This window comes from Oreochromis aureus, linkage group 7, assembly GCF_013358895.1.
Source record: "Oreochromis aureus strain Israel breed Guangdong linkage group 7, ZZ_aureus, whole genome shotgun sequence".
Lineage (NCBI taxonomy): Eukaryota > Metazoa > Chordata > Actinopteri > Cichliformes > Cichlidae > Oreochromis > Oreochromis aureus.
In genome coordinates this window covers 43568845-43592569 of record NC_052948.1, presented here as the reverse complement: position 1 = coordinate 43592569, position 23725 = coordinate 43568845, and the positions used below count along the sequence as shown (strand labels likewise).

At 39.3% G+C, this 23725-nt stretch overlaps 2 protein-coding genes across 4 annotated transcripts; both read right to left on the bottom strand.

Moving 5' to 3' along the window:
• Positions 1 to 264: 264 nt before the first annotated feature.
• On the bottom strand, positions 265 to 4498 carry LOC116322447 (glycolipid transfer protein-like). Its single transcript, XM_031742517.2, has 5 exons — positions 4272 to 4498; positions 3785 to 3843; positions 3548 to 3681; positions 3303 to 3453; positions 265 to 1337 (listed from the first exon to the last, which is right to left on the bottom strand). Exons 1-5 carry the CDS (start codon positions 4372 to 4374, stop codon positions 1155 to 1157), a joined length of 630 nt encoding a protein of 209 aa, XP_031598377.1. The 5' UTR covers positions 4375 to 4498; the 3' UTR covers positions 265 to 1154.
• A 111-nt stretch (positions 4499 to 4609) lies between these two features.
• git2b (G protein-coupled receptor kinase interacting ArfGAP 2b) lies at positions 4610 to 23073 on the bottom strand. Of its 3 annotated transcripts, none has more exons than XM_031742479.2 (20): positions 22838 to 23073; positions 22102 to 22235; positions 21815 to 21927; positions 20493 to 20598; positions 18854 to 18940; positions 18618 to 18748; positions 16404 to 16498; positions 15893 to 15938; positions 15636 to 15687; positions 15447 to 15519; positions 15250 to 15347; positions 15036 to 15147; positions 14367 to 14518; positions 14109 to 14261; positions 11887 to 12096; positions 11648 to 11737; positions 10978 to 11060; positions 9689 to 9844; positions 8225 to 8288; positions 4610 to 7698 (listed from the first exon to the last, which is right to left on the bottom strand). In XM_031742479.2, the coding sequence occupies exons 1-20, from the start codon at positions 22887 to 22889 to the stop codon at positions 7489 to 7491; spliced, it is 2217 nt and encodes a 738-aa protein (XP_031598339.1). In that variant the 5' UTR covers positions 22890 to 23073; the 3' UTR covers positions 4610 to 7488. The 3 variants fall into 3 exon arrangements, with proteins under 3 accessions (XP_031598339.1, XP_039470638.1, XP_031598341.1); XM_039614704.1 differs by having other exon boundaries at positions 15636 to 15684; XM_031742481.2 differs by lacking the exon at positions 11648 to 11737.
• Positions 23074 to 23725: the final 652 nt, after the last annotated feature.

The window sequence follows — 23725 nt, the reverse complement described above, 5'->3', positions numbered from 1 at the left end:
AGGAGAGGAAGAGGATGGTTGATTTGGAGGATTGGGATGCACGAGGAAGTGAATCCTCTCTGATTTACTTCTGTATAAAAAAAACTAAATTGACTAAAAGTCAGCTTTAAAACCACTAAGAGCTCTTTCACAAAGCCGTTTTCCCAAACTACGGCTTTATTGCATGCAGCATTTAACCATTTTTTTAATCAATTTTGCATGCTGTAGTTGTACACAACCACGCTCAAGGAGAGGGGAAAAGCAAGCAGATATCGCCACCTAGTGTAAGATTCGGGAACTGAATTTAATTTTGAGTCAGTTTTAAGAAACATGATCACAGATGATTCTTCTGAAACAAACACCATATAAAGTATTCAGTTAGAAAACACGCCTCTGATGAATAAATAATGAGTCAACGTACACATTACCATGACTTAGCTGTATGACATAAAATGAAAAACAGCTTCAGACATTAAAAAAAAAAAGTTTTAAAGCAGGTGACACATAATTTGAACTAAACAGGTCACACAACAATGCAAACAAAGCTTACACATGTCACACCCTACTGCTGAACAATAACAGCACAAACTCCAGAGGTAAATGCCCTTAGAGGGATTTAAAAAGAAAAACACTTCTACTAGCTTTTCTTCACAGGTGAACTTTTAGATGAGAATATATATATTTAATATTTTATTATATTTAATATTTTCAAAACATTCATTCAGTGACACCAAGGCACTCTGAAATCCGGAAATTTAAAAACCTAATAATACGAGATCGTAAAATATATAATTTCCCAGGCTCATGGATGCAGGTGGAGAACATTTGAATGTAAGACACGAATGGGAACTAAAGTTAAAGGTGAAGAAGTCTGTTAAAGCAGTAACCCACCCAAAAATTAAGATAAAAAGCTGCAGTAGTAAGCTGAAATAAAATAACAACAACAAACAAACAAACAAACAAAAAAAAAAGACTTTAAAATGCATTTTATTAAGGCATCATCTCGAGAGCAAATTCACAGTGCTAGCAATGATTACTGCATCATCAAAGTAATAAATACAACCCAAGGAGGGACACAAAAAAAAACAGTCCTAATAAAAACAACTGGACGTCTGTGAAACCTGAGAGTGATGCAGGACACTCCTGCGCGTCTGGTCCAGCCATGTGCCGGGACATCAAACGGTGTAGTTCAGCTCGGCGTTTAGATTTGTGTACATCTCGTAGATGGCATCTATAGTGGCTGTGTAATTAACCAGGAACTGACGCAAGTTTGCCAGACAGTCCTCCTCTTTCACTTCCTCTCCTTTCGACAGAGCCTTCAGAAAGTTTGATCTGTAGGGAGCTGCAAGTAACGCAGCCTACGAAACAAAAACAAAAAAAGATGGAGAAGCTGGTTTTACTGAAAGGTTAAATGGATTTTAATGACAACTATAATGAAGATATACACGTATATTTTAAATACGTATATATAGCTAGATGCACGCACACACACACACACACACACACACACACACACACACACATATATATATACATATACGGGGTATGTATGCGACATTATTTAGCATGTAATGAAAGTGTTTTGCTGTGGATTGTCTTTCGATGTAATCTATTAACCCAGGACCAAAAGCCTTAGGAGACAATATTGATAAGATTATGTTGGTACACATGCCATTATTGAGCCTTCTTATGAGTCTCTTTGTTTATCCTTTATTGATCCCTAATCAATTTTCTGTGTAGAAGAATAGACCTATGCACCCATTTTATCTGAATCTCAACACAATGTGAGAACAGCACAGAGAAGAAAAAGGGGGGCAGCAAGTAAGGTGACCAGAGTGTAACAACGATATGTGCGCAAAGACTGTTTGTGCGGGACACATTACACACATTTTGACATTGCCAAACTAAATAAACACTCAAAGGTTTGTAGGTTACAGGTTTGGCAACAGCTGTATTTTCTTTGAATCCCACTTTCTTAACTGCCTTGCAAAGTACATGCAATAAAAAGACAAAGGAGGTTAAAGAAGTGGAAAGTTGATCTAATATTTGCATACTCGTATTCCCTGTACTTATACTGTATCACCTATACCAGGGGTGTCAAACATGAGGCATGGAGGTCAGAAATTACCCAAAGTCTTTTTTTTTTTTATTGCAGTGCAAAGTCCGATTCACCACCTGTCAGTGCTTTTTTAAAATTATGCATTTATTTCTTTCAGTGTACGCTCCAAAAGCTTTGCGGATGGATATTTCAATTCTTTATAATTTAAAAAACTGAGAGATTTTGTTAAAACAAACGTACGATCCCACCCAGTTTAGAGACTGCTTGTGAATAAAGACACATTGGACAGCTTTGGAAATATAAATTAGGGCATATAGTTTAAACTTTAACTCAGTTTGACAGATTTTCCTAATGATAAAGACCTCTCCCATGGCCATTCATGTTATGCAAAAGTAAATAAGTAATAGATACAATGAAATGACAGAAGGTTACACTATCTACTATGGAAATGTATGATTTTACAGTGGGTCTACAATAAAAACGAAAACAAAACGAGGTAATTTTCTGTCAATTCTCAGTTTTATAATTACAGAGCAGTCTGGGCAATGAGCTAACTGAACTTTTTCTGTAATTTTACACATTTATTTAATACAATTTGAGCCCGGGGAGTCATGCTGACAGACTTCTGTCATGTACTACAGCAGCAATTCTCCATCATGTAGAAAAATTGAGACTTCCTATTGAAATTGTTCTTCTTTTCCCTTATATCAAAACATCTCATGGATTAAGCATGTAAATCACAAAGGGCTGTATGTGGCCCACAATGTAGACTGAGTTTGACATCCCTTCTTATACCAGTAAGTTAAAAAATGTTACATGAGACTTCAGCCATATTCTCATAGTTGCTCACATCATCTGTTATAAGTAGTTTCCCCAACTGCATTTCCTTTTTTTTGTGGTAGGTTCCATCACCTCCACAGCTCAACTGCAATTTTTCCCTCTTGGATGTAGTGCAGGCGGCAAGATTTGGGACACTTGCAAAATGTGGGACTACAACATAGGGATGGGTTCAAGAGATAAAAATGCTGTGCAGCCTCATAAGGTGAGGCACCTAATGTTACAACGCTTCAAAGTGAAACTCAGTTGTAATGATTCTGAAAGCATTTTTATGCAGTGTAGAGAAAAACACGCCAGCATGAGGCGATTCCAGTGGACTGCACAATCTGAAACCGGTTCTCGATTTTTATCTGTGTGGGTGCGGTTGGGGCGGTCTCTGTGTTGTGTCACAACAAGAAACAGTGAATTTCTTCCACATGTTACTCACATTGAAAATCTTTTGAACAATCCAGCCGTGGTATCGCTTCAGTGCCTGCTCATAGGCTTTGGTGATATTAACCCGAATGAGGTTGGGGTTGTTCTCATCTCTGTCCCCGTCTGCCAAACTCTGGAGCAGAATCTGGATGAAACGGAGACCCCTGCAGGAGAAACGGAGTATATAAAGGCATTCATTTCACTAGACTAAAGTTGAACAGACAGTATGACACAACTCTGAGTTCAGGAGGTCCTTACCTCTTCAGCCACATCAGAGCTAACGTTGCTCCAACTTTAGGCCACTCTGCTCCATGGGCTTCTCGCTCTGCCACCAGGATGTCCTCCAGGGTGGTGTACTTTGCGGGATTAGTGACATATACCGCTCTAATTTTCTGAAAATGCACATTTGAGTTCAGTTTGCATGTCGGAGCTGCACCTGTCTCTAATTTAAATCCCTTACAGTAACACAAATAGAAATGCCCGCCTGCATCTTACCGTTATATTGCCGTTAATGTCTGATTTGATGATTGTAAACACTTTTGATCCCAAGCAGTCTGAAAAAGAAACGAGACATTTGAGAGCAGGGCAAATAAAATATGAATGAGTTGACATATCCCCGGCTCAGAGGACGGGATGAATGCCAATCAGCTGTGTACAAAGAGGGCTAAAAAAAATGCCGTGAATGCACAGTTTTAGTTAAGTCACAATGAGGGCAATGTGTGCTCTGTTCACAGAGTCAACAAAGAGTTCCTCTATAGGCGAAACGGTCGCAGCTGGTTGACATGGTCCCCGTGACCCGACACCTCAATTTCTGAAGTGAAATAACCACGTCCCGATGTGGAAACCAAGCTCAGGTGGTCAGACGAGGTAGTTAAATAAAAACAAGTCAGCCAAGTACGAAGGCTGACACCGTAGCGACGCGAGGGAACTCGCAAAGTCACCTTACGTGTTTTTGTATGACTTCAGATGGAGTTGCACTCACCAAAAAACGCAGGGATATGAGAGACAGTGTCCAGGAATGTCTTCGTGTCGATCGCCTTGTCAGGGGGCAGTTCACCGAACTGATTTTCCATTAAAAGCGACATGATCCTTCCTTATGAGCGTGGCGAATAGAGAAGAGCGACGGCAGCGAGCAGCTCTCGGCTGAGAAGAACCCGGAACTATGTTCTTATGATGGGTGGGGAAGCGCAACCGGCCACTTTCGCTCTTCACCAACAGGTGGGAAATAATTCACGAGCGTGGTGAAAACACGCGGTATGTCCACAACAAACACACACACACACACACACACACACAAAGAAATAAGACGAGGAGAAAAGATGAGGTATGAATGACTTTATTATACCTAAGGCAGGGATTGATTCGAACCACAGGTAGGGCAGGCTCCAAGTTACAGGGAGTTAAATGACGGGTTTGACTCCAGGGTGGAAGTAACTGAATACGTGCATTATAACATTATAAAGTCAGTAGTTTATGTGCTTTTAAAAAGTGGCAGTCTATGAAGTATTTATATGCTACTTAAATTGCTTTTTGCGTTACATTTTGCTCACAGAGGTACTATGGCTGGTTTTTAAGAGATGAATGGCAGTGGTATTTATTTTCTAATAGACAGCCTTCTTAGGTTTGCTGTAACCACCTGCATACTTTACATAATGCTCTACTACCAGACCATATGAGATCAGACCATGTTATTCAGTAAAACCTAGTGTTCCTTTAAGACAAAGGTGTCAAACATAGGGTACAGAGGCCAGAACAGCCCGCCAAAGGGTCCAATCGAGTCCAGGAGGGCAAAAAAATTCAAACTTTTAACTGTATTTTTATACGTTTTAAAGCTTTATTTCTAACACTGATATCATTTGTGGCCTGCGAAGCTACACTAAGTAATATGAAAACATTTTTTTTTAAATATTTAGTATCCAATTAAATAACAGTTTAATGGAATAACATTCCCCATTTTTACAGTCCTCACTAAAAATAGCACATTTTCTGGAAATGAGTCTGGATAATGAGCCGTCAGTGCTTCTTTAATTATTTATTTCCTAAAGTGTAAGCCTAGAGAGCTGTTTTGCTGACGGGTTTCAGTTCTTTATAATGTAGAAAAACGGACATGTTCTGTTAAACTTGCACCTATTTTTCTGAGTGTTGAGGTTTACACAGTCATGTAATAACCAAAAGATCTCAAGTTCCATCCTGTGAAGAAACCTAAAACCCTTAGGGGTTGCATCAGGAAGGGGATCGGGTGTAAAAATCTGTCAACACACTGAACGACTAGTTTCTCAAGCCATCTCTGACTGCTCATCATCACTGTTATTATTGATAGGTTTATTAAATGTGTACTTTAGCACCTTAAAGTGGCCCAGAGTTTGACACCCCTGCTTTGCAACCTTAAGCAGAAAATAACAAGGATGCAGTACAATGGTAAAGCTAAATGTAAGTAATCATTCTCACCAGACCACCAAAACCAGACTAAAAAAAATTAGAAAACAGTTATAAAAAATTTTTAAAAACTGATCTCTGTGACATGAACAAACTTCTAGATCATGTTATGCAGGTGAAAACCATAAAAAAAAACCAGTATGCAGACCTTAACAAATGGTTTAATATTCTCTCAAAAACATGTCTAAGAAGACTTAAGCAACTAAGAAATGAACAGTATACTCATGTGCACTGAAGACGTTTTAAGGATACATCTAAATGTCTTTTTGATCCTCACCCAGCCACCTAAGAAAGCAGTTTTCGATAGAAATGAATGTGCATGTTCATACTGCGGTGGTTACAGTTGAACGGGTGCTTTAGATTTTCTTTAACACATTCTAACAGGTAGTCCTCTATAAGGAAATTGAGCAGTGATAAATTAGTTAGTTTTTTTCTTTATCTAGCACCAATTACATTACACTTTAAATTGCACAGTAAGGACCCTGCAATAAGAGCGCGACCCTGCCGTCCACTTGTCGTGCAGCGTATTCCAGTTTTCCTTCCACACCTGGTTCAAACACATCTGGCTCACAGCGAGTGTCACATTAGACCCGTGTTCTACAACAGCTATTCTAGAACTGAGGGTACAATTACATTATCATTGGCTGTAAGCCGTAGGCGGTACATACTCGACCACATGAAGCGTCTAAAATACTGGAGTTAAAACACCACACTAAAATAAACAGACCACACGTTTCCTATAACTAACTGCCGGCTGAGACGTCCCAGAGCTCAGAACAAAAACGTTAGCCTGCGCCGAGCATCGTGTTAAACCAAAGCTTATGAAAATAAACATTGATATTTTCTTAGAGGTATGACATACAGTTTATAAATAGAATAGCATTTGGATTATTCTGATAAAGAATTACATGGATACATACATCTTACATATTTGCATAACGCTAGTAAAATTGATTCAAAATGGATTTCACACAGGCCACTGAGGCCAACGCTCACACACGCACACACACAGAACATCTTAAGTATGGCTGTAACATTATAAGTCAAAAAAGAAAAAAACCCCAAAACTATTGATACTTTACTTATAAACACTTTTTCAACCAGCAGATGGACTGAAACTGCTGGAGTTGCTGGATGGACTGAAAGTCTGGACACACGGTGCTCGATACACTGAAGCTGCTTTTATAATCACAGTTGGCTTACTGAACAAACAATTGAACTTTAAGCAAGCGACACCACAATGATTCAAGAACAATGAACACTGCAACTGCGTCTTAAAGAAAAATAAAACAAAACAAACAAATGTGATTGGAGTAGCTCATCTGTTCTGATCATTGCTGCTAGGTAAGACATTTGATCGTCTATGAGTACCAGAAAGCGGACCTCAGTGAGCACAGCTAATGACTGATAGTGTCCTCTAGAAGGAAACGGATAATGCAAAACTGTTTGTTCTAATTGCTTTTATATACACAGGCAACACTGCACTTCCGGAAACTGAATAGATTCAATCTGTGAGGTAAAGAACACGTAGTTTTTTCCCCCCATATATATATATGTACTTTTTATTACCATGGTATAAAAACAACAAAATAAATAAAGCTTTTGATTGAGCTATGATTTTGCATGTTATATTTTTTTCTCCACCTCCAGGAATGTACACAAAAGCTTACACTGATTAATATGGGGGGAAAAAAAGGAAACCATTGATTAACATCATTTATATGCTGTATGTTTGGCGCATTGGGAGTGTCTTTGGAGTTTAGTTAGTTGTTGTTTTCTTTGGTTGTCACAGTAACAAGTTGTTTGGCAGCTTTGGCTATGTCATAGGCGCACTGAATGACCTGCTGAGTGACCAGCTGGATGTCCGACGGGCTGAGGTTGTGTTCTGCGGCCTTCTGGCACTCTCCGTGGAGCCGGCTAGCACTTGAAGTCAGCAGACACAGAGACCCTCGCACTGTCTCTGAGGACGGCCTCTGAAGGTAGGAGGGAAGGAGATTTGATAAGGCGAGGACATGAAAGCGTTCGTAATCACTTTATGTGTTAGGCAGGCACTGGATTTCTATGCGACTACAACAAGGTAAATATTCGATGGTAAAACAAGATCCAATATAAGCAATGGAACAAGCAGGTGCCACCTATCTTGACAAATATTTTTAAGCTGCTTTTACACATCCAGCCAAGCTATGAGAACAAAATGTCAGATCTGGTCGGATCAGACATTAAGCACTCTTTACTCTGTTGGGTCTCTATTACAAAGTCCGTCTGATGTGAGAATACAGCGAGTTTCACTCAAGCAACACCCTCAAAGAGTATTTGGCTTAATAAAGATTATATCCTGTTGCATGCTACATGTGATAAAGTGCCGCTTCTGACAATGTCCCGACCTTATTCTCCTGACATTTTCAGGAGTTCATGTGTGAAAACAACTGCCTTCAGCTGTTGTCAGACAAAGCAAATTGCTCCACTGGACACCGAGCTGCTGGAACGGAGTCATCTTACCTTGGGAAACAGGGCAGCCATCTCCGTCACAGCCATGCAGATTTTTTCAGAGCAAGGCAGAAAGCTGCAGTAGGAGGAGACAAAAGGGATGAACGGGTGATTTTTCTCCACAAACCTTTCTCAAAACGATCAAAAAGAACAACGGGGTGTAATAGTATGTTGCTATTTAAGATTTCATTCAACTGTTTTCAACATTGTACAGTAAATAAATACAGAATAAGTGATCATTTAAAAACAATAGTTGGCACCTTTCTGTTATATGAAAGCAGTGAATGGCATTTCTGGGTAGGGCCACACCATGAAGGACATGTATTTCACACCATTTCAAAATCTGCTGCCTTGATCAGCAGCACAACCTTTTAAAAATGTGAACAGACTGAAACAGTCGATGTGTGTTATTTATCTTTTAAAGCCATTTGAATGAAGCACATCTTTCAATAATCAAATCAAATTTTCTTTGATGCCACTCAAATGTGTACACACATATAATGTCTGATTGTTGTGCACCCACATTGCTAACGTAGGCAGTGCTAACATGCTAGTACCAGCAGCCTGTCCTTGTTTGTTTATACACTGCTTCAGTTGAGTGGTTGTATGCCAGTTTAGTCGAGCAGAATCGTGCTGGTTCACACAGCTGTGCGTTATACTTTCCACCGTTCTTATTTACAACTTCCCATCCCAGAGAGACAATGGCTCTAGTTCATTAATAAAATATGAACTATTATTTTAACCAGCTAGTGTTTCTAGAAGCGACACGCAAGTTCAGCAGCATTTAACCACGTAGCTGCTCATATACCTGGAGCTAGATGGCAAACATTGTTAATCTCAAGATATTTACACAAAAGAAAAAGTGAGACGATGTAAGCAATAACCTACAAAAAGGAAAACAGTTAGCAGTGTGGAACAGTTAAAAAAAAAAAAAAAAAAACTACAGTAAAATAATAAAGAATTTATTAATAAACAAGTAACTACTGTGGACTTGGCAAGCCACAGGGGAAAATAAGATCATGTGCCGTTTGTTTCCTGTTAGCTGCATTGACAGACCTAAGAGCCACACTTGGCAGACTCACACAGAGGGATCCTAAACAGGGCTGAAAATCAGAGTGCTGCTTGGTTTTCTACAATATGTGAGTAACTGTATTCATTCTGCAACTCGGGTGAAAATAAGGAGACTTTTAGTTCCTTACGATGCAAGACATCATCCAGGCCCGGGCCTATACACAACTTTTGAAAACCACTGACCTATAAGCACCTGGGCGAAGTGGGCTCTTAAATAAATCGGGCAGAATGACAGAAATACAAGCATGGAAACTGAGCCAGACTGTGTAAAAACTGAGGTTCACAGCACATCGGGTGAAAAGATTTTACTTTGAATAGCTAGAAATTTCAGATGTTTTTGAAATATAACTTGGCTCATTTTGTATAAATATCACATTACATGTTATTCATATAACTGCTCAATACCTTTCATGTTTGGTCTCCTGGGCAGCTCTCAGAAGCTCCTGGATGTTCTTAGTGATCTGCTCCGTCTTACAGATGACGTCCTCTGTGCAAGGCAGGGTAGCATCCTCCTCGCCCTCCTCCCCCTGGTGGGCTGCTTCAGAGGCAGCAAGAGGGCTGCTACAAGTAAAAACAGAAAACTGACAACTGATCTTCTTACAGGAGTGTTACGTAAAGAACCCACCAAACAATGAATTATACAACAAAGGTGGATCTTTTGAAGAGGATAATGAAATCAAGATGAAAACAAAAAGTATCACACAGAGAGTTGACCTGAAAGTACCTGTTGGGTGGAGTTTGGACAAAAGAAAAACTCTACTTTGTGAAAGAAACAGCTTTTTACAGAAACTGGTAGATTTCAGGCTAAAGACAGGCTCAGGCTTCTACAAGCTAAAGGAGGATGAATTACAGAGGACAATATTCTAAATAACTGTGATCTGTAGTGAGGCCATAGGTGGGTGCAGTGTTTACCGACAGACTTCACTTGAACGGTGAAGGTTTTAACTGATACTACAAATCCTGCAATTTAATGCAATTTTTTCATAATTGGGGGGAATAATGAAATGGCTTTATTAGTGGAAAATCCCCTCGCTCTTATTTTGAAAGTTCAGCTGCTCCTAATCTCCCATTTTCCATTGGGCAGGCTGACCGGGTCGCTGTTGTGGCGGTCCTCAGCTGCCTCTCAAGAGACTAGTAGAACATTTCTTGGTATACCAAGAGGTAAGTGGTATACCCTTACTTAATTAGATTTACTCCTATTTTTTTCTTTAAAATAAGATTAATCTTATCTAATAAAATTCATAAATGTTAGAATTTGGCTTATATGTCAAAATATTTTTGGAAACTGTATATTATTTCATTGAACCATGCATGCAGGCTGTACGGCTCAAAGCCCTTTTTTCCTAAACACCTGTCAAAACTAATCCACATCTGGCTTCCCGTTCTCCGTTCATGTGACCTTTAACTTTGTAAGCTTCTGCTACATCAATACTGTCATGTCTCGAGACAAGAAACAGGGGGAAAGGCTTATCCTTTTTTTAACCTTAACTCATAACTTGTTCCATTTGCTTTGAACAGTTGGTATATTAAAAAATGTGATGCATGCACTACTTTCAGGAGAGAGTAAGCAAATCTCGCAAAGGGGCTTCTTTGATGTTTTATATTTGTGATCAAAGTGCCCTTCATTTTAAACCTATACAGAGAAAATGGTGTTTTAGTCTTTAAAATCAACAGTTAACAGAAGAAGATCTTACCCACTCTCCTCCAATTCAGAGTGATTGGGTGTAGTGTCATAGTCATTCTCCAGCACTGTACTCTGTCCTTCCAGACTACAGCCCTGTAGGAATGTCAGTGGACAACCATCAATCAAACACAGTATATACTGTATGTGATTAGACAAAGTTATTATCACAGCAGCAAATGTGGCCGCACAGAAATTAGAAACATGCAATTCTGAAATCAAACCTGTGATCACATTATTATTAAGACATCTCACTGTGAAGAGAAAAAAAAAGGCAGAAATGATACAATCAGTTCATGTGGCGGAGCACAGCTGCACTGCCCAGGATGCGATTAGTAGACGCGAAGGTGTCAACTGTCCTCTGTTTTATTGGAAAGTTATCACTAAAAAGCACAATGTGGTGATCCGTTATACATCTTTCATATATACTGGATTCAGCTGTCGGATTATTCAAGCAGCCATCTCTGATGCAACATGTCAGCACTTTTGACAATGAGAAGCTGGGGTTGTTCAGAAACTGAACTGTAGCAGAGGCACTGCAGTGCATGCATGCAGGCAGGAGATGCTGAGAAAAGGCAGTTTATAGACACAGGTCAGGAGAGAGAAGACTGTGGGGTCAAAGAGGACAGTTTTCACCGTCCCCTGGGGCTGCGTCTGAGCCGCGGGAATTTTCAGTACTTAACCCTTCGAGATCTCTCATCCCACGACCAGGAGAGGGAAGAGGGGAAGGTAGGGAGGGAGGAAGCAGCCGTCCCCAAAGGACCCCTACCAATCTAGAAAGGGGTCAAACCAAGTTGAGCATACTCTATTGAGATGCAATGAATGAATGAATGAATTAAAAAAAAACAACAACACCAGCCCCAAGCCAGGCATCACCACTTTGATAAATTAAGAATGAAAACAGTTGTACTTCTGTGCTTACATTGGTAGGGAAGGGTTGTAAAATGACTCCATCGTCATGCCGAGCCGTGTCGACTCGGTGGGGGTACTGCCTTGGAGTAGAGCCCGTCTCATACATGGACCTGGCGCGGCCTCCGCGAGGTTGCTGTCGACCAAAGAGGCCCTGGGGGTGCTGCTGTCCGCTGGGGGTTTGCCATCGCAGTGTTGTGTTTTCAGTCTGCAGGGAGTTCAGCTGTGGAGAACAAAAACATCTTTCAATTTGACTCTTAACTGTGAGCTGATCTCCACACAAAAGCCGGGCGCGGCATCAATAATAGAGTAGATTATAGCTAGGCCTCCAGGTGGGAAGCTATTCGGATAAGGTTCAGCTTATCTTCATCTCTGTTTTGTTCTTGTTTCTGCTCAAGGTCCTTCAAACAACAAAAGGCTTCCTTCCTTGACAAATGAAATGCTGACAATGTATGTTGAGGAAAAAAAAACAAAAACCCACACATCTTGAAGTGCGACACTCCCTGACAAAGTGCCACAGAGAGGGTTGCCCTTATTTACACAAACAGTGCTTACACTGAAAAAAACAGCTTCAAGAAACAAAAAGTAGGTATTACCATGTAAAAATAAGCATGTCAACATGTAAAAATATCGGACATACCCGAGGTAAAGTTGAGAGGCATCAATAAAATAAACCTGGGATTCTGATGAACCACGAGGAGTATAGACCACACAAAAACTGGGTTGTCTACAATTTTGTTCTTTGCTTTAGTTTACGTTTCTGAGTGCAACAATGAATGATATAACTTATAAAACAAATTACATCAGAAAATGCAGTAATAGAGAAACAGTCTTTCCTATTATCAATCAGTATTGTAAGAACTTGAATGTATATTTTCTCTAAAAAAATAAAAACATTTAAAAATTAAAAAAAAAAAAAAGCCTTTGTTGACCGATTTTGTTGCACATCAGTCTCTACATCCACAGGCATTTTGTTCGGCTCTGCCTAGCTACTTTTCTGCCAGAGAGAAGGGCAAAGTAAACACGACTGTTTCACAAAACACGCAGAACTGTAAAAATGTGCATGTTTGAATACCACCGGGGAACAGAGGGACTTTCGAAATACCAAGACATGAGGAAGTGAGTGATGCGGCATGCCTGAAATAAATAGTATAAATTAGACAGTTGTGGATTGTGGGTCTACAAGTCAGGAACCTAACTTGCTGACATTTGTGTAATGGAAAAAGCTAACTCTAGTTGTTTTCTGCATTTAGGTTGTTCCTAAATAATCATTGCAGATTTATGCTATGGAGCAAAATGTCCTCTGTGGGTTGACTTTTAAGATCTGAAATAGGATTTGAGTTTACATCACAAAACATCTATAACATAAAATACTGCTTTGCAATTTGAAATCTGGTGACTGTTAATGCTTGTCAGAGGAATTTTAACGCATCCAGACGCATTGTAACCATTTTCTCTGTTCACAAAAAAACAACGGTATGACTTCCTAAACTGATTTTCAGTTACATCTAACTGCTTATTAACACAAAATATCTAATCAGCCAGTCTAACAGGAAGGCAACATTAACTCAAATAACCACTTATTATAACCAGCGCGTGCAGAAGAAGAACAACAGGTGGAATCTTGAAGCAGATGGGCTACAGCAGCAGAAGACCACACTATACATAGCTCCTGTGAGCTTAGAGCAGGTAACTTGTACAGGCTCACCTAAACTGGACAAAAGAAAATTGACCTGCTGTGATGAGTCTCAATTTCTGCTGTGACATTTTGATGATAGGATCAGAATTTGAATGATTCGAAGAACAACTGTTCAGGCAGGTGGTGGTGTTCAAATGTTGTGGGAGATATTGTCTTTGCACACTTTGGACCCTTTAGTACCAAATGACCATCATTTAAACACCATAGCTACCCAAGTATTGTTGTTGACCATGTCCATGACTTTATGACCACAGTGTACCCATGTTACCCAGTGTACCCACGTACATATATAAAAAACAGTTTAACCATTTAAGACTGTGTAGAGTCAAGAAAGCATTTTAGGGTAAAGACAGTGATACATCCCATCTATCCTGAGTTGGGCTATACTATGATTACATGTTAAACACAACTTAAGGATTAAGCTAATGGGTGTTATTTTTAAATATAAACTGCATAATAATGTTGCTAACCAGAACAAGAAACACCAGAGACGATGTGACACGTAAAGTGACCTCGAGTTTTGCGTCTTAACTAACCTTGCTCTGCATCAAACGTAGCTCTTCACTAAGGTGACAGTTGACTTTCAGAAGCTGTTGTATTTTGGCTTCTGATGCAGTGAGGGCGCTCTTCACCTCCATAAATTCTTGCACTGTGATTGGTCCATCAGACAGGTCAGAAGACTCTGAGCTCTGCAGTGAAACATGCATATGGACACAAGATAGGATTCATTTGATCGGTATTACAAGTAAAGCCTACAGTAAGCAATGGAATAACAGGCTCCAAGAGACATTAACCTTGGTCCTTCCATCATTGCAGCTGTCCCCACATGTTGCTTCTTGGACCGGATCTTCATCTGATGCCACGCTATCGTAATCTGGCTGGTCATTATCCTGGCCCTCACTGTTGTGGTGACCGTCTATTCCCTGAAGGATCAGCTCCACATTATCTGAAAGCAGAGCCGAAGATCAAAGGACTAGGGATCAAACAGTAGTGCTGGCTACAGGCAGCTGTTTCAGTCCCTTTTTATTTATTGAATCCAACACCCAGCATTCTTTATAGTGACCGATTACAACTTTTCTTGGTTTTCTGTGAGTTGCAGCATGCAGGACGTTATTAAGCCCCGATTCACACATGGTTGAAACTTTAATTGTTGCCTGTGTACTGTAGCGTTGTCTATATTTCGCTCCACATTTGAACTACAAAGAAAACACTTTCTGCATCTTATTATAGGCTAACAAATTTAGGTCCCTAACCCCCCCCCCCGCTGCTTTTTAAAATGTTCTTGTGTTCATATGCTAAGTAGGACATTTAAAAACGTAATATAGCCCAAAAAACAAAAGTAGATTAGCAGGGGAATTTAACATGTGCTACAAGTGGAAAACAATTTTTCAATTCAATTCAATTTTATTTATATAGCACCAAATCACAACAACAGTCGCCTCAAGGCGACAATCATGTCCTACCTTTGGGACTTTCACAGGAATTACCCCACTGCCGTCGCTTAGCATCTGTTAGAATATCGATGACCAGTGTGGCAAATTCGTGAGCACTAAACCTTGCCAATTTCTGACGACCCTGAGAAAGCAAATGGATTAAAACCAAACCATTTACCAAATCTGCTAGTCACACACAAAGAAGTGAAGTTTTAACATGAGGACATAAGGTGCCAGCACTCGCCTGGTTTCTGGTAGATGAGTACTCAGGATTGACAGGCAGAAAAGGCACAACTGTGGTGTCTGTTACCAGTGTGCTGTGGTTCTGAGTGGCCAGCCACACTGAAAAAAAGCAAGATGCACATAATGTTTAAACAAAATTTAAAAGAGCTTTATAGACGGTGTGATTTTTTTATTTTAAAACAGTTCTTGTAATTCAACCTGCATCCGTTTCTCTTCTGTCGACTTCATCATAAACATCCATGGCTAGCTCTTCAAACTGATGGTTGCTTAGCTACGGCAAAGTAAAGCAGAATTAGCACTTCTGTTTCCTAAAGAATAAACAGTAGATGAAGAAGAGGCTACACTGTAAATGTCATGTGAAACAAAACCCATGTAAAAACGTCTTACCGACTGCAGCTTCTTCTTTGCAGCTTTTGCAAACTCTGACAAATCCAGGCTGCTTTAAATGGAGAAATTCACAAAGTTTATTTATCCTGCAGAAAAAGGCTCCGCACTCATAAGAATAGTGGCTCGTGGCAAAAATGAGAAACTTACTTATTTCTTATCCATCCAATGCAGCACAAGAGAAATATCATATCAATGGAAACTCACATTAACCCATTACCAGATCTAATTTTTTTCAAATTAAAAGCTTTAACATTTACCTGTCTGCCATCTGAGGAATGATGAAGTGTTGCCCATTTCTGTGATCTGTAGCACAACAATGAAGAGATAATGTTTCAAATATTTTCACAACCGAAAGTTGTAAGGGGTTTTTATTTTTGGCAGGGACTGACCCACTGGTGTGGTGAGGATAACAAAGTTGGAAGTGGTGATTTATAAAGCTGGTGATATGTATATAATCTGTTTATTTTTTTATCATATATGATTTGATCTTAATGTAATTTGTTTTATCTGTCCAATTTTGTATTCTTAATATTTTTCAGTGTGTTTGCACAAAATATTTTAAATATTAGACTCCAGAAAACAAGATCTTTATTCAGATTTTGTTTAAATAGAATGGAAGGAACACAGGATAAAAACCAGGATAAGAAAAAATCTTTTTTTAAGTTAATGTTAACAGTTTTTGCATAAAAATGATTGAAAGCCATTTTAAAGCTATTGAATACATTCCTCCAAAGCTGCAGCTGTGCTTGACTGATTTACTGCATTTACCTGGTCTGCGTCCACAAAGATAAAATGTTAGTCGGTCAGTGAGTTCATACTGGATCTCCACTAGTCTCTCTGCCAACTCCTGATGCCCAGCTTGTCTGCAGAGGTAAGGAATAAAAAGGTCAACTTTTAGAAATATGCTAATGAACTACAGCTAAAAATATCTCAGGTACTTTACAATGTCAGCGTCAGATTTTAAATTATGTATTCCCATACTATTCCACTATTTGGAATGATTTTCAAAATAATTTTGTTTCACAACAATAAAATATTTATTACAGCACTACAACATTCAATTTGACGAAAACCATCATAAATAACAGGTTTGCTTGTTGGTTTCTGCAGACTGTGGGGACGGCATCAGTAAAAGTTTGTTTAACTTCTGTCCAATAAGGAGTGTTACCTTAAACTGAGTGAGTTACCAGGGTAACAGACTCTCTGAAAGTAACTTGCTCATTGGCAGGCTTTCCTCAACAATCTGAGGTTTTCTATGACTTTTCACCTCCCGTGCTTTAAACAGCAGTCAGACACGCTATTTCCTCATTCATACAGACAATATCAAACCACACAGCAGAGCACATTAAGTCTTATCATCCCATCTATGTGTTATCTTGTCTTCTTATACTACATAAACGTAACTGTTTTGATAATCAGTCATCAGTGTAATAGTAGAGTCATTGATAAATCTCCTTCCTCCTTGTAAACTTTGCTGACTGTACTGATTAAATTAAAAACAAAAAAAAATGGATCAGGGAATAACAACAACATGTTGTAATTTGCTGAACTGATGTAAAAATGCCTCACACCACTGGCATTATGTTGGAGTTGGTGTGAGGTTTTCTGAGTGAAGATGAGTCTTAAGTGACCTTCAGATTCTAAATTTTGGACTAAATGAACTTAAAAGTGAGATTTTCTCAACGTGTGCCGACTGCATTTCATTTTAATGCACGCTGACGCTTTTAATCTTGCTGAGGACCATTTTTAAATAGAAGTCTAAAACCTTCCAATATTTTTTGCACTGCAAATGACTAAAGTCCGATTTAAGTCCCAACTTAAATGACCCCGTCTGTTATGGAAGCCTCTTTCTGCCACTTTTTTTTGCCATTTGAAAGTCAAAATTTCAGGTTATCATTTGAAAGCTTCAAGTTAATAAATCCTTTTAAAGGTTTTTTTTAAGTTAGTAAAGTTCAAACCAACTTTAACAATATTTTTTTTCCCCAGTGGTGGAAACAAGTTTCCATAGTCTCATCTGTTGTCTTCACCTGCATTCTGTTACTGTCAGTTTACACATCAATAATTATATTTAAAAATCAAATGTAGATTTTGGTTAGATTCCAGTTTGATCTGGCTGTGGAAATGATAACAGAGTGGACGAGACTGAAGATAAATATCAAGGTCCACAGTGACATTTTTTTTAACTTGAGCTTAATTGAAACTTAATATAAACTAACCAAGCTGAGTCAACAGCTCACTGCAGAACTGAATTCCTCCTTTCTCTTCTGCCTTACTCGTTTCATTGAATTAGTCAGACTCGGACATAAAGCCACTTTTTGTCTAGCATTGTAAAAGGCATGTTAAATATTTTAGCCGTTTCAGCGGGTGACAATATTCCCCCGTCCCCTCCATTTCCAGCTTAGCTGTGTTTGTCCTTCTGTTTTGTATTGCTGACTACTTTCTGTCACTTGCTGTTTAAGTATCAGGCTAACATTTCCACAAGTTACAACATGTAAAGCAAGAGCACAGCTATTTTTTTTTCCCTGTGTATTTTTACATCTTCATGTTGTGCATCATTTCCTGTATCACAGCCACCAATGAGCTGGATTGCATCTCTTAAGGTGATGCTTGCAGCTGCACTACCAGTTATACATAGGAACCCCAACTTTACAACGCCAAACACTGTTTCGCAGCTTGCTGTGTTTTCTATACAAGGCATATGCCTGAAGTCATTTTCCCAACATGCAGAAAATGAACAAGGCTCCTAAATTTGCTTGACTATAACATATGATCCACTTAAATGCTTGAAAGCAGAATGCCACTTAAAAGTGAAACTTCTAAGTTTATCTGGTGGTATTATGGTGGTATTAACATCAAGTGTCAATATAACATTTTTACTGCTCTCATCTAAAAAAACAAAACAAACAAAAAACAAAACAAAACCCCAAACCTTTTATCAGAACATTTGAAGGTGTTAAAATAAAAATACAGGCTATACTCTACCTTGCATAATCAATGGGGGTCTTCCCACTCGAGTCCAGCGCTCCAGGATCAGCTCCATAAACTGCCAACAGTTCCGCTTGTAATATTTGACCTGCTTTTGCTGCTATGTGTAGTGGGGTGTTTCCCTTCTCCTATAATTTGAAGGAAGAAAAAACACAAAAAAAAAACAGTGATTAATCATTAGTATTATCACACCCACTTCCAAATCGACTTTCTGCTTATTCCCCCAAACTTACTGGATGAAAGAAGTTAGCCTGAGCTCCTAAAGATAAGAGTCTAAGGCAGGTCTCCAGGTTCCCAGTACGGACACTGGAATGAAGTTGCTGAAAGACATTTAACAAGAACCTTGTTTAAAATCAGTTACAGCTGATTATGAAGACACTGTCGGCTTTAGACCTTCTTATAACTGTGGTGAGAGGTTATTTCTTTTTAATGCAATGTTCTGTTGAGATATACATATACACATCACGACCAGCCGCATCGCCATACAAGGTGCCGCCCCAGCAGCACAACAGTCCCTGCACACTATAAAAAATTTCAGGAACAGCCCAAGCACAGCAGCAGCCCAAGACATTCAACGAAACGCCATTCTACAAATAAAGTTCAACACAGCCAGACTTTTTTTGGCTGAGCGGTCTCAAAAACCATTCAAACCCCAGTTGAAGATAGCGGATATCACAGTGGTGGTTATCAGCTTCCTCTTTTAAGCAGAGTGTCTGCTTCAGGCTCTGTTCATGGTCACATAAAAAGTGGCGTTTTACAGGTCATATAAAAAGGGTAATTAAAAGTCTATTAAGGACATAAAAACTACAACAGTAAAATGCAACACTATTGCAAATCAGGCAAGAAATTAATGCAGGAAAAGAATTCTTAACCTAGCAATTTAGTATACAGAGTAACAATATAAACATTTTAATTCAATTTAATGTTTGTTTTGTTTTTTTTATTGCAGAGTGCGCTCTCTGTGCTTTAATCTGGATACATTTTAACAACAAATGTTACCATCCCACAGCCTAATAAAGGCGACATGGAAAGTGAAATTCATTTTATTGACTGAACAGGTGTTCTTGGTGTGTTCTAGTTGCTGAATTCCAGCAGAGTAAACGAGACTTAGAAGCAGATTCCAATCAAGTAGAACAACATTAATACATTTTCTACATCAACAAATCAACACATGCATGTTCCCAGGACACTGTGACTCAGAGTTAGCACTTCATTCAGTAGTTTCAGTAAGTTATGGCTTAACAAGCTGCACATATAAAAAGTTTGCCACCAGCACAGAATCTACATGGGACTTAAAACATGCTGTAAATAAAAGAATCACTGAAAATGTGGCACTTCCAGATGATTTTAAACAGAGACTCAGAACATACCCTGCCCCCGACCAGGTTAGGTGTTCAGCGTAAGTTACCATGGTTAATAATCCAAGTAAAAACATGGACACAGAAAACTTTTTTAATCTTCACATAGTCCCCTAAGCCATTAATGTTGCTTTATAGTACAATCCTCTGCCTTCTGCCTGCCATTCCCCAGAACCTAATCCAATCAATCATCCACAGGATGCACCAGAATAGGTTTGACCTACACAGACCCCACCCGACAATCCCTCACAATCCACAGGAGGACAACTTCCTCCACAGGATACCCCCGTGTCCATGCCCTATTTGGTGACATTGGGGAGGGGCTACATAATATTAGTAGCCCAAGTTAAGTTTGAGGAAACTCATGACTGGATTTACAGGAACTGGTCAGACATCAACATTAAAATCAAACACTTGCTGTAATATAATAAAGTCTCAAAGATCCTCTTTTTTTTGAACGTCTAATAGTGTTACAAGAGGAACGTTTAAATGAAACAACAGAGTAAATTGTCACCTTGCTGAGGTCTTTTGCAGTCACACTGTCATCCTCCCGACAAGGCATCCGATGTACATACGCCAGCATCTGATATTTTGCCTTGATGAACTCTGTCTTATTAGGACTGGAAACAACAAGAGACTCTCACAATCTCAAAATGTGGACATTAATTACAAGTTTTCAAGTGAGCACATCACTGTTTATCTTTGTTTATGATTAAGACAAACACTGACGAGAAGCTAACACTTAAATTGGACACATTAAATAATGGTCTGCAGATTTGTATGTGCAGCATTACATTGATGGCAGAGAAACATATCGGTTATGTAAACCACCATACTGCCACAACGCTAGATTTGTCTGGCTGTCACGTAAGCAGAGAATCTTAGGGGTGCAATTTAAGTCACATCCAAACTCCAGCGTATCTGTCATTGCTCGATTTAATACAAAATATCTACGCAAATAGGAAAGAATAGTTATAGTAAAAATACCCTAACTTTCTTAATCTAAAAAACAACGTCCACCAATCAGAGTAAATCCATATATTGTGAATGAAGTGGAAGAGAAACTAGCTGAATTGTCTGTAATTAACCACTAAGCAACATTCGTCCCAGCAAAATTCCCCCACAGTTCCAGCTGTTTTAGAACACCTGGAACTAAACCTTTCAAACTACACCTTAAGGAACTAAATTTAGCCTGTTTCCAGTTAAAACTGCTGAGCACCCAAGATCCTTAAAATGTTTCTCAGGGAAAGTTCTTGTGGTGGAAACCTTATAAGATAGCATCCATCTCAGAAATAGCATTTGGGAAGAAGTTATGAAAGCGCTTGCTCCAAGTGTGCGGGTCAGACACAGCACTGCTGTGCTTACATGTGGCTGACTGTTTATCTTTACTCCCTAAGCTACACAGCAGACTGACACGGTGTTTATAACAGGCTTTACTACATCAAATCTCTTTGCTTCACAGATTTTGTTTTTGTTGTATTATGACTTCTTAAGGATGGGAAACACTCCTCGCAAAAAGCATTACCTTTAAAGGAGGTACTCTTCTAAAATTCAGTTTTCGGCATGATCATGTAGCTGATCAGCTAGACCGCACTGCAGATATATTTTTGTATTTATTTTCTAACCTGCTTGTCAGCTGATCAAGTAAGTTCTCCAAGTAAGTTAAGACTGACTGTCCGTGAGTGACGTTCATGGTACAGCGGGCTGATTAGGCATGTTTACTGACCTTAGCAAAGAAAATCAATTTTGCCAATACAGTTTTATATCAAAGTGCAATCAAGTATACCAAAAACCAGCGATGACATATTTAAAAAAATAAAATAAAATAAAACTTACTGCACTCTGTCCTGTGGGTTGGCTTTGCGTTTCCCACTCACTGAAGAGGAAGGATCCAGAAGACTGTGCTCCCATATGGAATTAGCTCCATTGCCATACAGTGTTTGAACCATCTTAAACAAGAAAGCACATTAACATTTTAGAATAGGCAGAAAATACATTTACTTTGGGGACTCCTAGTCATACATGGTCGTCTTATATATTTACATATTGCATTATGCAGAACAGACTGTACTCATTTGCATCTTTGTGTTTGATTTATGGAGATCGTGTCCCCTCTTCCCCACCTGCAGCTGTGAGTGTGGCCACGGAGAATGAGTCAGATGTCGGACTTGAGAGCTGTGTCTCCCAAGACCTCGATGGATGCTGCAGCACTCATCGCAGATCAACACACCCCTGTTAACAGAGGCCCAGCGAGGTTCTACGATACAGATACAGTGCTTGTTAACCCATGAGTCTAATATTTGATGAATAACGTAACGGACAGCCTTAACCCAGAGCACAAACTCCCTCTAACCAGACGAAGATATTCGCTGACTTGCAGTCAGACATGACTGCTTTAGGTAAGGTGTATCCCACCCTCAAGTCTTTGACATAATCAAGAAACGTTTTCACAAGCATTAACACCCACTGTGCGGCATTACTGATTATCAGCAAGTTAGCGCTGTCTTCTGAGCAGCCTTATTTACGAAATTAAATAATACTGCCTTTAACGCACCACTAACCTTACTGTAACCCGACAACAAATACAGACAAGCAACTAGTTCAGAATAAGACAGGTTAATGTGATTACACAGGCACGCCTTCAAAAAAAGGGGAAAAAAGAAGAAGAAAAAAAACACCTAACGTTTCCACAAGAAAAAATACAACCGCTACAATTAGCAATTCAGCTAACTGCTAATTGTTAGTACAGTAGCAGTAACAGTAACTAGGCAGGCTAACAAGACACTCCGATAACTTATAGTGGGGGCTAGCTGGTTAGCTGGGTAGCTAACGTTACAGCTAGCTTGTCTGGCATCGTACCCGGAGCACTGCAATCAGCGCAGACCTCTCTGCTTCGCACTCGCTTTGACATCCCTTAGACGAAATCCTTCGAGTCCAGGAGAAACAAATATCTGGAAGTTACGTTGCAACACAGCTACACAGAGATATGACAGGATAGTCCGCCCGGCTGATTGTATTTTACACTTTTAGCGACTGTAGCCGTCAGCCCTCCCCTCCTACTGTTGAACAAAGCCGTGACCCATTCCAACACTCACACAGCCTCCTCCGCGCCTCATAGGCTGCTTCCTTCCTTGTTTCCTTCAGTGGCTTCTAAAGGCCCTACAGAGTGCAGAAAGCACCACCATCAGGAGACTAATGCGATAAAGGAAAATTGTCACACTGGCCACACTAAAAGTCACACTGGCCTGTCACTGAAATTAACAAAAATGGAAATTCACTGTTTGGTATGAATAAAATAAATACAGTGATCAGTACAAATTTGTTTAATTGAATAATAGTATTTATTTATTTACTTGCATTCTTGTCACACTTACATCTTTCAGATCATCAAGATACAAAATCCACTTTTGGTGGTGGTGGTGGTTTTATTTAAGAGGAAAAAAATATCCAAATACAGCTGGACTTTTTTTTAAAAAAAACCAATCAGGCACCCAGGTCTGATTACTGCCAGACCTGCTGAATCAAGAACTCAATTAATTAGAAACTGTCTGGCAAAGTAGGCTAAAAATCTCAAAAGTAACACATCGTGCAAGGATCAAATTGAGATGCTTTGGCATAACACCAAACAGGCAATTTATCCTAGAAACCTCTTCAGTGTGGCTCAATTAAAGCAATTCTGCAAAGAAGAGTGAGACACAATTCCTCCTCAGTGATGTGAAAGTCTAATTACCTTTGCACATGTTTGAC

Bases quoted from the DNA above. Each gene is read 5' to 3' on its own strand.
- git2b (XM_031742479.2), bottom strand. From the start codon at position 22,889: ATGTCAAAGCGAGTGCGAAGCAGAGAGGTCTGCGCTGATTGCAGTGCT. The intron at 22,236-22,837 runs GTACGATGCCAG...TCTGTATCGTAG, and splicing joins CGCTGATTGCAGTGCTCCGG to AACCTCGCTGGGCCTCTGTT. The intron at 15,348-15,446 runs GTTGAATTACAA...GCTTTTTTTCAG, and splicing joins CAGAAGAGAAACGGATGCAG to TGTGGCTGGCCACTCAGAAC.
- LOC116322447 (XM_031742517.2), bottom strand. From the start codon at position 4,374: ATGTCGCTTTTAATGGAAAATCAGTTCGGTGAACTGCCCCCTGACAAG. The intron at 3,844-4,271 runs GTGAGTGCAACT...TTTCTTTTTCAG, and splicing joins TCATATCCCTGCGTTTTTTG to ACTGCTTGGGATCAAAAGTG. The intron at 3,682-3,784 runs GTAAGATGCAGG...GTGCATTTTCAG, and splicing joins ACATTAACGGCAATATAACG to AAAATTAGAGCGGTATATGT.